At 49.0% G+C, this 16,862-nt stretch overlaps 1 protein-coding gene and 1 pseudogene across 1 annotated transcript in view; one reads left to right on the top strand and one right to left on the bottom strand.

Moving 5' to 3' along the window:
* Positions 1-6,740: 6,740 nt before the first annotated feature.
* Positions 6,741-7,654, top strand: LOC129630604 (nucleic acid dioxygenase ALKBH1-like; annotated as a pseudogene).
* Positions 7,655-12,935: 5,281 nt separating this feature from the next.
* Positions 12,936-16,862, bottom strand: part of ADGRG5 (adhesion G protein-coupled receptor G5) — a 29,018-nt gene continuing 25,091 nt past the window's right edge. The window contains exons 11-12 of the mRNA XM_055552046.1: positions 15,021-15,298; positions 12,936-14,651 (exon numbers count right to left, since the gene is read on the bottom strand). Of these exons, the coding sequence (XP_055408021.1) occupies positions 14,554-14,651; positions 15,021-15,298 (376 nt within the window). The 3' untranslated portion in view covers positions 12,936-14,553. The remainder of the gene's footprint in view (positions 14,652-15,020; positions 15,299-16,862) is intronic.

Genomic DNA, 16,862 nt, shown 5'->3' with positions numbered 1-16,862 from the left:
GGATGCATTCTTGTGGATTTCCCGGCCTGACGCATGCACAGAGAAGGCCTTCAGTCTAGGGGAAGGATGCAAGAATGAAGAAGACACCTGCTGGAATCCATCTGGCTGAAAGATGCAGGGCCACACCAGGACCAAATATGGAGATGATTGACTAGGAAAACAAAACCAATGGAAACTGCCTCTATATAAGCCACCTAAACTGCCTCTATTGGGCTGCTCACCTCGAGGTTGCCTCTGTGCCTTTGCACACATGTATTGTTTTTTTCACACATACTTTACTTCTTCCACACAAACAATGCTTTTAACTTTTTCACAATATTGGTCTCTTTGCTGAATTCTTTCTTCAAAGAAGATAAGAACCGAGCCTCTTCCACCAGCTTTTCATCATGGGAATCAAAGCCCTTAGATAAGACCACAGCCCTAGTACATGGACTTATAATATGACTTTGCAATTTCAATCCTAGGTATACACTCAAAAGAACTGAAAATGTATATTCACACAAAAACTTGTACATGAGTACCCATAGCAGCATTATTGAAAATGTGGAAGAAAGGCAAAATATTTACCAACAGATTAAAAAATAAATAAAAGTGTGGCGTGTCCACACAATGATATACTATTCATCAATAAAAAGGAATACATGCTACAACATGGAAAAACCTTGAAAATGTACTAGGTGAAAGAAACCAGTTATAAAGGCCACATATTGCATAAGTCTATTTCTATGAAATGTACTGAATAGGCAAATTTATACAGACAGAAAGTAGATTAATGGTTGCTCGATGCTGGGAGCTTGGGTGAAACGGAAATGAGGTAATGGGTATGAGGTTTCTTTTTGGGGTAAAATGAACACATTCTAAAATTGACTGTGGTGATGGCTGCACAATTCTGCACAACCAGATCTTGTGGAAAAAACCCAAATGAACTTTTGGGCCCACCCAATACTAGAAACTATTGAAATGTTACACTTAAAAAAGTAAGACCGCAGCCCTAGCCATCAACTTGACTGCAACCTCATAAAAGACCTGAAGGCAGAGCCTCCAGCTAGGTGAATAACCCACAAAAGCTGGAGATGATAAATGTTGGTGGTTTTACCACCAAGTTTGGGGATAATTTGTTACATGTTAATCAGATCAGATCAGATCAGATCAGTCGCTCAGTCGTGTCCGACTCTTTGCGACCCCAGCACGCCAGGCCTCCCTGTCCATCACCAACTCCCGGAGTTCACTCAGACTCACGTCCATCGAGTCAGTGATGCCATCCAGCCATCTCATCCTCTGTCGTCCCCTTCTCCTCCTGCCCCAATCCCTCCCAGCATCAGTCTTTTCCAATGAGTCAACTCTTCGCATGAGGTGGCCAAAGTACTGGAGTTTCAGCTTCAGCATCATTCCCTCCAAAGAAATCCCAGGGCTGATCTCCTTCAGAATGGACTGGCTGGATCTCCTTGCAGTCCAAGGGACTCTCAAGAGTCTTCTCCAGCACCACAGTTCAAAAGCATCAATTCTTCGGCGCTCAGCCTTCTTCACAGTCCAACTCTCACATCCATACGTGACCACAGGAAAAACCACAGCCTTGACTAGACAGACCTTTGTTGGCAAAGTAATGTCTCTGCTTTTGAATATGCTATCTAGGTTGGTCATAACTTGCCGATAACTAATATAACCACCACCATTTACAACACTTCAAAAATAGATCAAGTGGCTAGAAATAAATCTAACCAGAAAGGCACACAATTCAGATACAGTTCTAAAATTTAATTGGGACATGCAGAAATAGGCCAGAGCACTCACCAACAGTTCCACACATACGTGGCTGCCTGATTTACAACAGAGCTGGTGTTTCTGAGCATCAGGGAGAGGCTGGCGTTTATATGAATGGTGTTCAGACAGCTGGGTTTCCACAGGAGGAAAAAACAAAAACAAAATTCAACCCTAACACATACAAGCCACGAAAATCAATTGCAGGTAAATTTAAAGACCTGATGGTGAAAAGCTACAAAACTTCTTGGCAATGATATAGAAAGATGTCTTCCTGACTTTGAGTCAGGGAAGAATTTAACACAAAAATACTGGCCATCAGATAAATATTTAATCAACTAGAACATAATAAACTGAAGAATTTCTGTTCATCAAAAGACTATGAGTGGGGCTGGGGGGGGCTTCCCTGGTGGCTTAGTGATAAGGAATCCACTTGCCAATGCAGGAGACACAGGTTTGATCCCTGATCCCATATGCCATGGAGCAGCTAAGCCCATGTGCCACAACTACGGAGTCCGAGCTCTAGAGCCCAGGAACCATAGCAAGAGAAGTCACCACAGTGAGAGCCCTGAGCACCACAGCTGGAGAGCGCCCCCACTCTCTGCACCTAGAGAAAAGCCCACGCAGCAGGGAAGACCAGCACAGCCAAAAATAATTATTTTTTTAAAAAAGACTGTAGGGGAAAAAAGTGAATAAGATCACCGAGTGGGAGAATATAATTGCAATAATATAACCAACAAAGAAGTCATATCCAGAATACATAAATATCCCCTAAAAATCAATAAGAACAAGAGGAGAAGGGAGACTGAGACAAGGGCTTGGGTGTCTAGAAGATGATGCTCACGGCAGGTGTGAGGGGTAGAGAGAGTGAGACGGGGCAGGTAGACATCCCAATGCCAGGATGTTATCAAGGCCACTGCTGTAGGCGGTGGGACCTCCAGGACTCCTGAGACAGTCGAGAGCTGTTTCCGTGAAGGTCAGGAGCTGGGGCGCCCGCCCATCAGCTATCATGCCCCCATTCCAGTCTTTTCCACAGTGTTAGAAAAGAACGTTGATAGGCTGGCTGTCTAGCAGTGGGAGCTTTGTGCCCTGCACAATGGCCAAAATTAGAGTGATGCTCACGCCGGGGCATATGTTACATACAACCCAATAGAAACTAGGCAAAAGATTTAAACAGATGCTTTTAAAAGGGGAGGGACGAATCCAACCAGCCAATAAATATATGAAGAGATGCTCTACCTCATTAAATTGCCTTGGAAATGCAACTTACAGTAACATTGAGATACCACTACACACCCAGCAGATTAAGCAAGGGCTTCCCAGGTGGTGCCAGTGGTAAAGAAACCACCTGCCAATGCAAGAGACTTAAGAGACACAGGTTCAATCTCTGGATCAGGAAGATCCCCTGGAAGAGGGCATGGCAACCCACTCCAGCTTTCATGCCTAGAGAATCCCATGGACAGAGGAGCCTGGTGGGCTAGAATCCATAGATAGGATCACAAAGCGTCGGACACAACTGAAGCGACTTAGCAGGCACACATGTGTGGCACCAGAGAGCCACGGGGATACTCATCCGAGCAGAGAGGAACTGAAAATTTGTTCAACCACTTCAGAAAAATGGCATAGTCTAGTAAAGTTGAAGACGCAGATGACCTGTAGCCCAGAAATTCCACTCCTAGATACATAGCTTGGAGCAACACAAATACGCACCTCTATGTACATACAAGAACACTCATCGCTTACAATACCTCAGCCTGCAAGCATCCCAAACATCCGTCCACAGGAGAAAAGGTTCAGAGCTGTAGTGTGGTCCCGTGCTGGAATAGCATATAGCAATGAACTTGAATAAAATGTATTTACATCCAACAACACAGACGAATCCCACAAATTTAATGGTAAGGTGAAGAAACGTGGATTTTGTTTATATAAACTTCCAAAATAAGAAAAACCAAAACTATGTTGTTCAGAGATGCAGATACAGGTGGTAAAACTGTCAGTGCTAGTAAGGAAGTGATGCCTTTAGACAGCAGGATGTTTTCCTGCCCTGTGCAGGAGGGTGTGGGGTGGAGAAAGGAGGATGGAGGTTTCAGGGGCGGAGGAGGGGAGTTACATGGTGATTTGCTCTATAATTTTGGCTAAATTGTGTGTATATCCTGTGAACTCTCTATAGTTTACAATTTATTAATGTTCACCAATAAAGGATTACATCAACAAAACTGATGCACACACACCACCTGCTCTCCCTTTGTGAGTTCCCCACCGCAGTTACAGACAGGCCACCCCACCATTCAGGACCCACCATCAGACTTGATGGCTCCCGCCCACCTGGTGGCCAGGCAAGCTTTCCATCCTATGGGCTCCCCCACCCGACGCCCCTCTGAGCCTCGCCCCTCCCTCCATTCCTGCTGTCAGCACAACTCTGGATGCATTTCAGGTCCACCCAAGGACAACCAGAGACTGCTACGCCTCCCTGGATGTCCCTCCAACCTGTCTCCACCCACTGCCAGTGGCCCTGTGGAAACACCACTCAGATGGGGGACTCACCTGGTCAAAGAGCTTCAGTGCCTCCCTACTGCTCAAGCTCCATGCTGGGGCTCTTATCCCTCTGGTTTCTCTCTTGCCTCTCCTAACTTCACCCCTAAGCCCATGTGTCTGCACTCTCTCTTTCTCTCTTCCCTTTACCCCCAAACCTCCCCCTCCCCCCTTCCCCTGTCCTACTCTATTCAGCTAGAAGCCCTCTCTCGTAAGAAACTTCCTGCTGGACTTCTCTGGTGGTCCACTGGTTAAAATCCACCTGCCAATGCAGGGGACACGGGTTCGGTTTCTGATCTGGGAAGATTCCACATGCCGCAGAGCAACTAAGCCCATGGGCCACAACTACTGAAGCCTGTGCGCCTACAGCCTGTGCTCTGCAGCAAAGAATGGACCCCACTGACTGCAACCAGAGAAAGCCCACATGCAGCAACAAAGACCCAGGGCAACCAAAAATAAAAATAAATTATGTGGAAAAAAAAAAGGAGCCTTCCTGCCACCCTGGGTTACACTCCTCACCCTCCCCTAACACCCCACCGAAGGAAGCAGCCCAGCCCACAGGCTCTAGGCTCTGGGTTGGTTTGTGTTTCTGCAGCCTGGGTTCCTGGGGTGATAGAGCGAAGCCAGGGCCCGCCTGAGATGAGAGGCTCCCATTGCTGGAGAGGAAGGTCTGGGATGTCTATCAACAGGTAACTTCTCATCAAAGCATCCCTGCAAACCCTGGGGAGGAGCAGGGAGCCAGCTGACTAAGAGCCCCCATGGGCTCCAGTACAAGGACATCAAAGTAGTGACTATGAGGCTGAAGTTGAACCAGAGGCCCTTTCCCCATTTTCCTTCCAGGAGCAACATAAGCCTCTCATTTTTGTTTAATTCATAGGCCTTCTCCACCAATGTCAATCCCCATGCAGAAGGTGGGAAAACCCTAATGTGATATAAAAATTAATAATGAAATGTGATATTTTTGCTACCCCAATTTTGTCCACACACATCATCTTATGTTACCATTGCCTGGTATATCCCTGGTCCCACCAGATGGTGAGCCTGGGGGAGAGGGGTGGTGCGAGCAGCAGCTGGCCTCCTCCCTGCATGGGGAACCCCAGGCTGAGCAAGCCTGCTCCAACGCAGTCTCTGCGCATGTGGGACAGATAGAGGGCAGGTAGACAGAGGTTGGGTATTGGGGGGATGGGAGGATGAATGGATGGATGGTGGCCAGGTGGTGGCTGGATAAAAGGACAGATAAGTGTATTCATGAACAAATGAAATGGAAAATAAAGGAATAATGAACAGATGGACAGACAGAACGATGAATGGATGGACAGACGCGTGAATGAAGAGAGACAGATGGGTGGATAAAAGAACAGCAGACATTCCCACAGAAGGATGGGGAAATCTACCAGTTTCCTTCTTTAACAGAGCTGGGAAAGCCAGGTCAGAGCTCAGATGCACTCTTGCTGGAAATGTTCCCATCTTGCAGTTGGCAGGAATGTCGGGGTCCCCTAGGTCCTCTGCAGGCTGCCTCTGGGCTCTGGGACCAGGGAGAAAGGCAGGAGTGGTCAACCGCGACCCCTGGTGGTCAGGATAGGAATGACTGCCCCCGGGCCTAGCTCGGCAGCTCTGGCCGTCCTGGCCCCGCTTAGGGAGCCTACCTTCACCCTAGTTCCAGGCGCTGACCTTCTGGCCCATAGGCTGAGGTTCCCATCTAAATGTCCTCGGACAGCTCACGGCACCGATGGTGTGCGAGGCAGCAGGCCAGGCGTTCACTCACACTGAAGGGCCTACACCTGACCAAGTCACACTCACCTCTCCCTGACCCCTCAGAGCAGCCTTGGAAATAGCTACTAGGCCCCCATTTTACAGGAGAGAAACCTAAGTCTCAGAGGGGCCTCAAGAGGCTTGCCAGGGTCTACAGTGAGTGAGTTGCAGAGCCAGGATTTGAACTCAGACTGTCTCAGATTCCCTCCTAGGCTAGCTCGCTGCCTCCCTGACAGATCCTGCTGGGACAATTGTGGCTGGCTATCTGAGCATCCCTGGTGGGTCCACAGCGCAAATACACACAGCCCCTGGCTCCACAGAATGTGCCATCTGGTGGGCTTGTTCCCACCCCTTCACGGTTCTGATAAGGAACCAGAGGCTGATTTGAATCTCAGCTCCGGCACTGAGTAGCTGTGCGACCTTGGGCAAGTCACTTAACCTTTCTGTGCTTCAGTTTCCTCATGGGTGGAATGAGTCTGACAATAATCAAACTTACATCACAGGGTTGTTGTGAAAATTAAGTGAGCTAATATATGTAGGACGTATCGGGTACATAGCAAGGGCTCCCTCTCACTGGTATTCCAGTGAGCGGAATGGGGCTCAGGGGAAGAAAAGGCTGAAAACTCACAAGTGTAGCAATGCCACGCTTACTTTCATTGTTTTTCAGAAGCAAGATGGAGACGAGGCTGCGCAGCAAAATGGGGAGGATGGCGGCTGTGGGCTCTATGGCGATGGTGGCAGCGGAGGACGTCTTCCAGAAGCTTTTCGGCTTCTACCTACAGAGCCGCCCCCGGGACCGTAGACCCGGGAGGGGACATCGACTTCCCACCAGCTCACACCCACGGCACAGGGCCTGGTGCCCACAAGGTGGTCAAATCTCAGCTAAATGTGTCCCTAGTCAGTGACCACAGTGACGGAGCAAGACTTCAGCCGGTCAGCAAGTGGCGAGCCTTTGGGCTGCAAGGCTATCTTGGATCTCTTTTTATCCCACACTCCTTCCCAGGTTACCAGTGGCACTGCATGAAGCACTGCCTCTAAGTCAGCGGTCTCCAGCCTATTTGGCACCAGGGACTGGTTTCATGGAGGACAAATTTTCCACAGACCAAGGTGGGGAGGTATGGTTTGGAGATGATTCAAGCAGTGAAAAAGTGAAAATGTTAGTCACTCAGTCATGTCCAACTCTTTGTGACCCCAAGGGCTATAGCCCACCAGGCTCCTCAATCCATGGATTTCTCCAAGCCAGAATACTGGAGTATTCCCTTCTCTGGGGTATCATCCCAACCCAGGGATCAAACCCAGATCTCCTGCATTGCAGGTGGAGTCTTTACCACTGAGCCACCAGGGTACATCACATTTATTGTGCACATTATTTCAATTATCATTACATCAGCAGCACCCCCGCCCCGAGATCATCAGATGTTAGATCCCAGAGGTTGGGGACCCCTGCTTAAGTTATATTCATATGACTAAGGAAGAGACCCAAGATTTGTGGGAACATAGCAAAGAGTTTCAAAGGTATAAAGAAGTGAGTAAATGGAAATCTCAAAGTTTATTAGAGAAAATGCATTAAGTGACCCTAGGCTACCATTTTAATGACCTGACTTTGACTTGACTTTCCTTTCAGAGTAAGTGGCCACTGATTATGTATTTCAGGGTTTTTGAGCTGAAGCCATGGCATGTTATCTGGCCAGAGCTTTTTCAATTTTTTGGAAATGCCGGTTCATGGGTTTTGCTCATTTTTCTCCTAAGTTGTTTATCTTTTCTTACTGATCCATAGGGTATCTTGATACCAACTCTGTGCTTACATCTTCTCCCAAATATGGCTTGTCTTTTCACTTCCTTTAAGGTGTATTTTGGGAAATAGAATTTTTTTATTGGAGTGTAGTTGATTTAAAATGTTGTGCTAATTTCTGCTGTACAGCAAAGTGATCAGTTAGTTGTACATATACATACATGTGCGTGCTCAGCCACTTCAGTCATGCCTGACTTTTTGAGACCCCATGGACTGTAGCCCGCCAGGCTCTTCTGTCCATAGGGATTCTCCAGGCAAAAATGCTGCCATACCCTCCTCCAGGGAATCTTCCCCACCCAGGGATCAAACCCAAGTTTCTTGTGGCTCCTGCATTGGAAGGTGGATTCTTTATCACTAGCACTGCCTGAGAAGCCCACATATACATATAGCCACTCTTTTTTTAGATTCTTTCCCCATATAGGTCATTACAGAATATTGAGGAGAGTTCCCTGTGCTTTACAGTAGATCCTTATTAGTTAAACTGAATCTATATAGTGGTGTGTGTATGTCAATCCAGTCTCCCATTTATCCCTCCCCTCCCTTTCCCCCTGGTAACCATGCTTGTTTTCTGCATCTGTGACTCCGTCTAAAACCCAAATAAGCATGTGGTCAATTGTATCCATCTTTTCATCATGGTTAACACTTTTTTGATATTTTCTTTAAGGGTTCTTTCCCCACCTTCAAGTCAGAAAGATGTTAATCTATATTTTCTTCAAACAGTACTAAAGGTGTGCTTTTGACATGTAAACCCTTAATTCATCTAGAGCTGATTCTTGTTTTTTGGGGTTTTGTTTTTATATTTGGTTTTGGGGTTGTTGTTTTTTTTTTTTTTTTTTCAGATTTTTGGCCACTCCACAAGGCATGTGGGATCTTAGTTCCCCAACCAGAGATTGAACCTGCGCCCCCTGCAGTGGAACCCCGCGTTTTAATCTCTGGGCCACCAGGGAAGTCCCTAGAGCTGATTCTTGAGTCCACTGTAAGGCAGAGATTTGAATGGACTTCTTTCCTACACGTGTCACCAGTTCCACATGGTCCCCCCCCTTCCCTGGTCTGCCAGCTTCCACCATCATATACCAGAGTCCCACGTATGTCTTCTCCTGCTCCCAGGCTCTCCTTTCCATTCCTTTGGTTAATTTGTTTATCCCAGTGACAAATTTCCAAACATGTGGGGATTTTTAAATTATATTTTTGTTATTACCAGCTCCACTTCATCGAGTTCAAAGAATGTGGTCTAATAGCAATTCTTTGCAATTTTTTTTTTTGAAGCTTGCTTTCTAATCTAGTCTACTGTCAGTTTTTAAAAATAGCCCTTAAGTGCTTAAGGAGAATCTGATTATGGGAGACAAAATTCAGTTAATGTCCATTACATCAAATCTGTTTCTTATGTCATTCAGATCTTCTGTATCTTGGCTAGTTTGTTCAGCTTTGCCATCCTTAATTAAGAGAAGCATCTGAGGGACTTCCCTGATGGTCCAGTGGCTAAGACTCCGTGTTCCCAATGCTGGGGATCCCAGCTTGATCTCTGGCTAGGTAATTAGATCCCACTTGCTCCAACTAAGACCCAGCAAAGCCAAATAAAATAATATATATATATATATATATATATTTTTTTTAATAAAAGAGAGAGAGAAGCATTTGAAACATCCCATGTTGCTAGAGGATTTGTCAGCTTCTCCCTAGTCCATCAATTTTTAAAAATCAGATTGGTCGAAGTAAACTTGCAGATGATAAAATTCACTTTTTAAATGATATGGATATCCACAACTACTGTTGCAAGGGAAGGAAAAAGGCTGTGGAGCCAAGAAAAGGCCCCATCCTAGCCTTTGAGGTAGGAGATAGATGGGGCCCCTGGACTGGACAGCTGGTGTTTGTCAAGTGGAGTAAAACCGAAGCTTTGTTCTCACCCAGACACTCCAAGGACAAAACTAGTTGCAAAAGCTGAGCTCTGCTAAAGTAGAGATAAGGTGCCTGCTCCTGAGGTCAGAAAAACTTTCCTGTCTGCACACATGCATGTGGGTAATGTCCAGGAAGGACACTGGGGAGCAGGAAGGAGCAGGAAGACTCCCTGGGTTCAAAAAGGGAGGGGCACCTTCCATAATAAGCATGGAATGCACCCACAGGCCTCTGCTGTAGGGTCCAGCTTAGCAAGCAGTTGCATGCGCATCTTGGGGAGGGTGCTAGGACCAGTCAGGTATAAAGAAAAAAATGAAAGAGCTGGCCTAATGTAAACAAAGACCCGGAAGGACTGTCCTATAGGAGTGATCTGAATTGCCTCTTTACCACGCAGCTCATTCAGGACACCAGCACTCCTCTCCAGGTGTGTGTCTCTGCCTTGCTTCCGTCTTAAATAAACAAACTGCTTCTGTGTGCACTCCCACACCTTATGCTGTGTCTCTATTAATAACCTTTGTACCTGTTTTTACAGTTTTTGTCTTCTTGAAACATTCTTGCTTTCAAATGGGAGGAAAGAGCCAGGGTCACTTTGCATCTCACCTCCACCCCTGGGGACTAGGATTCCTGGTTTTCATCCAGGGTTACCCAGGTTCAATTCCTGGGCAGGGAACTAAGATCTCTCTTCAGGACCGCTCACTGCTCTCTCTCCAAAATCAGCTTTACCGGGCAAGGGCAGCTTCCTGGTCCAGACAGAGAAATCAGGAGAGGCTGCCAGACTGAGGTCATGAGGGTGCGTTGTCATCTTTCTGCAAATGAAAGACCTGAGAGACAGTGTTCTGGGAAGCTTGTACAAGGCCTGGAGGTGAGGAAGGACCTGTTCAGAGAATGTGAAGTAGTTGAGTATGGCAGGAACAAGAAGGACAAGGAAGGAATGACAGGTAGGAGCCCCAGGGCCTTTCAAGCTCCAATGGGAAGTTTGACTATGACGAGGGGGAGAGTATGGAAGGGTGTCAGCAGAGAAAAACATGTCAGCTTACAGGATGAAAAAATTCCCTCTCGCTTCTGAGTAAAGCTCAGACTGGGAGTGGGAAGCCAGGGAGAGCTGTGGAGAGGAGGATGGAGGCCAGGTCTGGACCACGGTTGATGGGAGGGGCACCAGAAGGCAGAGCCCTTGAGCATCCTAGTGGCAGCCTTGACTGGCAAGGGGAGCCCGGGAAGAGAAGCCCTGAGTGGAGATCAGGACTCACCCAGGGGGCAGAGGGTTCCCCAGTTGGCACACGGTGGATAGATGTGAAGGGTGAAGACTGCACGCCCCAGACCCCCGAGCCAGTGCTCCTTCCTAAGCAACATAAACTAAGCCTGTGCGGCACCACTGCCGAGGCCCCGTGCTACAACTACTGAAGCCCAAGAGCTCTAGAGTCTGTGCTCCGCAGCAAGCCACCACAGCGGGAAGCGCGTGCACAAATAGTACTAGCGCTCCACAACTAGTGTGCACAGCAACGGACACCCAGAACAGCCAAGAATTATATTTAAAAAAAAAGCATGTTGCCAGGCTTAGCAAAAGAACTAAAGAAAAAATAAGCAGATGGAGTCTATAGGGTGAAATTTGAATTTCAGATAAACAGTGAACTTTTTTTGTATCTGTCCCCCAGATCGAGCATCTTTTGCTTTATTGGGCAACCCTCATTCAATACTCCTCCCCCCGTACACACACTATGCCTTTCTGAAAAAACAGCAGCAAAGCAACACAGAAACTGCTAGTCTGTGGCCTTTCTGGCATCGACTTGTCATCCCTCACCAGGTGCCTCCTCGGAGTCTCCGGCCCTGAGCAGCAGCCCTGCCCAGACACGACCCGCGCCATCTTCCTGCTAAGTCTGGAAGCCCCTGAAAGCTGCGCCCGATGTGGAGTCCGGGCAAGGCCAGGACCCTGCTGGGAGTGAGAGGAGGACACAGAGGCCCGGCAAGGGCTCCCTCATCCCTGCCCCCACACCCAGCTGGGGCATTTCCAGAAAGTGGTCCCTGCCCAGAGCATGAACCCCGACCGGGCTCAGGGCCACATGCCTGGGGCCGCTTCCTGGAATTACTGCCCCATTCCGTGTCGCTGTGGCCACATCCTCCGTTGGCAGCCCAGGCTTGGTAGGATCTAACAGGCCAGGTCCGGGCTGGGGTGGGGAGGAGGGAGGGAGCTCCCAGGCAAGGCCCTGCTTTACTGGGCTGCAGAGTCAGCCTGGGACACTGCTCCCTGGAACTGCCGAAGAGAGGAGATGGAGATTCCCATGATCCTCAGGATCCTCATTGGAATGGGGACCCATCCCAAGGCCTGGGGTGCCTGGTACAAGCCAGAGCTGGCCAAACCAGAGGAGCTCGGATAGGGGCTCACATCACCCTGATAGAGGCAGGGGGACACTCTGCCTGGAGTCAAAGTGGGAGAGAGACATTTTCTGTGGGAAAATTGGAGCGATTTCATGGGAGACACGATAACTGAGCCCCTGAGAATTTCACTAGATCAGAGAATTGGGGAACAGAGGGGTAGGGTGATCGGTGGCAATGGCCTGGAGGCTGTGCCACGTGGAGAAGGTTCCTAAAATGACCAAAGGCCAGCAAGTCTGGGTAGAGGCAGCTCTGGGGAAAGTGGCAAAGCCAAGGAACACAAGATGTGCCCAGAGAGGAGCTGGACCTGTGAGGACGAGCAGACCTGGACCTTAGATGGATCGGCCTCTGAAACTCAGATGGCACTGCTAACAATAATAACAAATATGAATGACAGCGGTAACCATTCACTGAGCACTTACTTACCCTCTGCTAAGTCTCTTTATAACCAGTCCACTCTAAAGGAGATCAGTCCCGGGTGTTCTTTGGAAGGACTGATGCTAAAGCTGAAACTCCAATACTTTGGCCACCTCATGCGAAGAGTTGACTCATTGGAAAAGACTCTGATGCTGGGAGGGATTGGGGGCAGGAGGAGAAGAGGACGACAGAGGATGAGATGGCTGGATGGCATCACTGACTCGATGGACATGAGTTTGAGTGAACTCCAGGAGTTGGTGATGGACAGGGAGGCCTGGTGTGCTGCGATTCATGGGGTTGCAAAAAGTTGGACAGGACTGAGCGACTGAACTGAACTGAAGCCTCTTTATATGGGTTATTTTATTTAACCTTCTAAATAGGTATTACTATTACCCCTGTCTTACAGATGGGAAAACTCAGGCACAGACAGGTGGAATGGTTTGTCCATGGTCACACAGCTGACAAGTGGCAGGGCTGGCATTTGATCCCAGGCCATCTAGCTCTGGAATTGAACCATTCACCACCGAATGAAAGGCTATTCGTGTAAGAAATGAACAGAGGGCAGAGGGTCCCCCTGGGAGAAAAGGGATCTGGCTCCAGTTCCCGCCCTGTGATGTTCAAAGCCACCAAAATCTGTCTGATGGCCCGGAGCCAGTCGCTGAGAACCTGTCCCAGCCCACAGCTCCAGTGCCAGATACGCCCAGAGCACGAGACACCAAGAGCCAGAGCGGGCAGCTGTGTTGGGAAAAGGAAATGGCTATGTAGGCAGGACTGGCATTCCTCCTGCTGGTCACTCAGCACGCACAGTCCTGGAGGCAGGGCCTCTCCATCTGGTGTGTCATCTCCACAGACAGGTGACCACAGCATCTCCATTGGTTTTGGACCCCACGGCTTCTGATGTGGACCAACATCGCCCCCTGGTGGAAAGTCTGGGAAATGCGCTGGCTTCCTGAGTGGTCTCCTACTCCGTCTATCAGGACAGGTCAAGGGCAATGGTGATTCTCTACAACAGTAACAGCTAACATAGCAAGTAAGAAGAAAACAAGAATGTGCAGCATGACAAAAGGCTTGCATAATTTATACCAATTTATAACACTGTAGGCGCCTCCCAGCTCCAAGAGTATATACCAACAAATGTGAGATTTAGAACACACATCCTCACACCTACCAGGGGAAATTCAAACCTGCCCAGTCATCAAAATGCCTGGCCACTGGAGCTCAGATGGAGGGGAATGAGGCACTCCCCTCCCACCTCCAGGAAGTCCTATGGCCCCAGTCACTAGTCTAAATGTCCTATAGGGGCCTGGGGAGCACTGGAGGAGGAGCCTCTGGGAAGGACAGGATTTTCTGATCTTCGGGAAAGGTGGGCTTGGAGTTAGTCCACATAATCTGGGAGCAAAAGGAAAAGAAACTTCGGACACAGGCTGATGAGGTCTCAAACACGAGGTGGGTCTCTAAGCACTGGGCTGGGGACTTCGGCCTGGGATGACCCTCTCCTCAAGGAAGGAAGCAGGGCCCAGCAGGCCTTTCCAGGACAGGCTGGTCAAGACCCTGCCCCCAGCTGCCCTAGGCCAGCTGCCCCACCCCACTATGACCTCTTCCTCCCTGGTCTCATTTAATCTTCATAGAACTCTGGGACAGGGCAAGACCAGAGCCATCTGTCCCCAGGTCACAGATGTGGAAACTGAGGGTCAGTGAGAAATCACAGGTCCAAGGTCAGACAGTGAGACTCAGAGCCAGGCGCTGAAACATGACCTTTTGACTCCGTGACCAGTGCTCTGGTCACAGGCCTGGCCAGCTGGGCCGAGGCACCAGGGGCGAGTTGGCTGCCCCCAGGTGGGGTTGACTTGCCTCGGAGCAGATTGCCAGAGGAGGTAGAGCAACATCCTGCCCCCGGGCCTGGGGAAGTCATGGAGGTGGAAAAGGCCCCCAAGAGGCAACAGTGGCCTCTGGCCTCCAGCAGCTGGGCTGCCATCTTCTCTTCTGCAGGCAGCCAGAGAGGCTGGGAGCTCCGGGCCAGAAAGTCCAGGTAGTCCAGACTACTGCACCATCTGGGAGGTGAACACCTCCATCTCTGCCTCGGCCTCTGCCTCTGAGCGGCACCTCTGAGAGCAGAACCACAGGAAGAGGAAGAAACCTGCAAGCAAAAGACTGGTCAGTGGAAGCAACACGGAGCACGTGGGGCCTCCCTCCAAATCCAGGCACCTTCTTGGTCGGGGCGAGCCAGGCCTCCCTGAGGCCCAGGAGTAATTCTCAGAAGCCCTCACTGTAGGAAGTCAAAAGGGATGGAGCATAGGAGCCGGAGGACCAGCCTCTGCAAGCCCATAGGTTGCCTTTGTGCAAATTACAAGGTGGTGCTCCCTTCCTGTGGGCTGGTGTAGCCCCAAACCAGCCTGTTTGGGGCCAGATTTCAGCCCCTGACCTGGAGCCCTTCAGCAGTAGACCAGTACCTGCTGTCCACCACCCAGCCCCCAGGGGTTTCCTCCATGCTGTCCACAGGCCCTACCGTAGAGCGAGTTGAAGATGGTGAAGAGGAAGAGCTGGGGCAGCAGGAAGACACTGAAGGAGAAGAAGGCCAAGGCCCAGGTGGTACCCAGCAGCACGGTGAGACCCAGCACGGTGATGGTGTCCCGGCAGGCCCGGGTGCCTGGCGCCTTCTCCTGTGCCCGCAGTTTGTTCAGGACCCTCAGCGCCCAGGCCAGCACCACCAGGTTGAAAAGGGACGTGAGGCCACCATAGCCCATGACCAGGACACTGTGCACCCAGGAGCTCTGCACCCAGCATCTGCAGGGGATGGGTAAGTGCTGGGGTGGGTATGGCTCCCAAGGCCCGAGGCAGGGAAGCCACCGTCTCCTAGGCCTCTGGACTGTCTCCTGAATCCTGTCCCCATCATTTCTTGCCTGACCGCACACATGGCAAAATCCAGAACCTGGCTTTCCAGCCAGGCCACAGGGTGTGGGGGTGGGTAAAAAATGGGTAAAGTGGGTCAAAGGTACAAACCTCCAGTTATAAAATAAGTAAGTCTTGGGGATCTAATGTACAGTATGATGACTATCGTTAATACTACTGCATTGCAAGGGAATTCCCTGGCAGTCCAGCCATTAAGGGTCTTTCTTGGAAGAGACCTTGATGCTGGGAAAGATTGAGGGCAGAAGGAGAAGGGGATGACAGAGGATGAGATGGTTGGATGGCATCACTGACTCAATGGACATAAGTCTGAGCAAACTCCCAGAGATAGTGAAGGACACGGAAGCCTGGTGTGCCACAGTCCATGGGGTTGCAAAGAGGTGGACACGACTGGGCAACTGAACAACAACCACCACCAGCGGTTAAGACTCCACGCGTCCACTTCAGGGCGCACAGGTTCAATCCCTGGTCCATGAACTAAGATCCCACATGCTGTGAAGTGCGGCCAAAAAGTTCAAAATAAAATAAAAATAAATAATAATACTGCATTGCATATTTGAAAGTTGCTAAGAGAGTAGAGTTCTTACCACAGAAAAATAAATTCTATAACTACATATGGTGATGGATGTAACTACACATATTGCATGGTCATTTTGCAATATATATATAAATATCAAATCATTATGCTGTGTACCTGTAATTAATATAGTGTTATATGTCAAATGTTATAGGGCTTCCCTGATAGCTCAGGTGGTAAAGAATCTGCCTGCAATGCAGGAGACCCCGATTCAATTCCTGGGCTAGGAAGATCCACTGGAGAAGGGATAGGCTACCCACTCCAGTATTCTTGGGCTTCCCTTGTGGCTCAGCTGGTAAAGAATCCACCTGCAATGCAGGAGACCTGGGTTTGATCCCTGGGTTGGGAAGATCCCCTGGAGAAGGGAAAGACTACCCACTCCAGTATTCTGGCCTGGAGAATTCCATGAACTTTATAGTCCATGGTTGTAGCAGAGTTGGACACTTCTGAGCGACTTTCACTTTCACTATATGTCAATCATACTTCAACTTAAAAAATAAAACATGTAAAAAAAATTTGTAAAGAATACATACATATGTAGTAAGGGTTTTTTAAATGCAAGTGAATGAAAGTTGCAAAATGCAGGGTGAGAGGAGAGGGGGAGAGGTGAGGAAGACTCAGGAGAAGCCAGTTCTTAGTTGGGGGGCTCACTAACACCTCTGCACTGACCCACTTCCTGTCCTATGGAAGCGTCACTTCAGTTATTTTGCCCATGTCAGCAAGTTCTATAATAAAACACACATTCAAAGAGTCCTAAGTCACACTTCCTCAGAAAAACCACCCAACCCTCACAGTGAGAGGAATTAACTTCACCTCAGCCTCACTCTCAAACACCACAGTTCAAAAGCATCAATTCTTTGGCAC

Source organism: Bubalus kerabau, chromosome 17, assembly GCF_029407905.1.
Source record: "Bubalus kerabau isolate K-KA32 ecotype Philippines breed swamp buffalo chromosome 17, PCC_UOA_SB_1v2, whole genome shotgun sequence".
In the NCBI taxonomy this organism is placed as follows: Eukaryota; Metazoa; Chordata; class Mammalia; order Artiodactyla; family Bovidae; genus Bubalus; species Bubalus kerabau.
The sequence above is the reverse complement of the archived record's forward strand: the minus strand, read 5'-3'. Positions and strand labels throughout refer to the sequence as shown.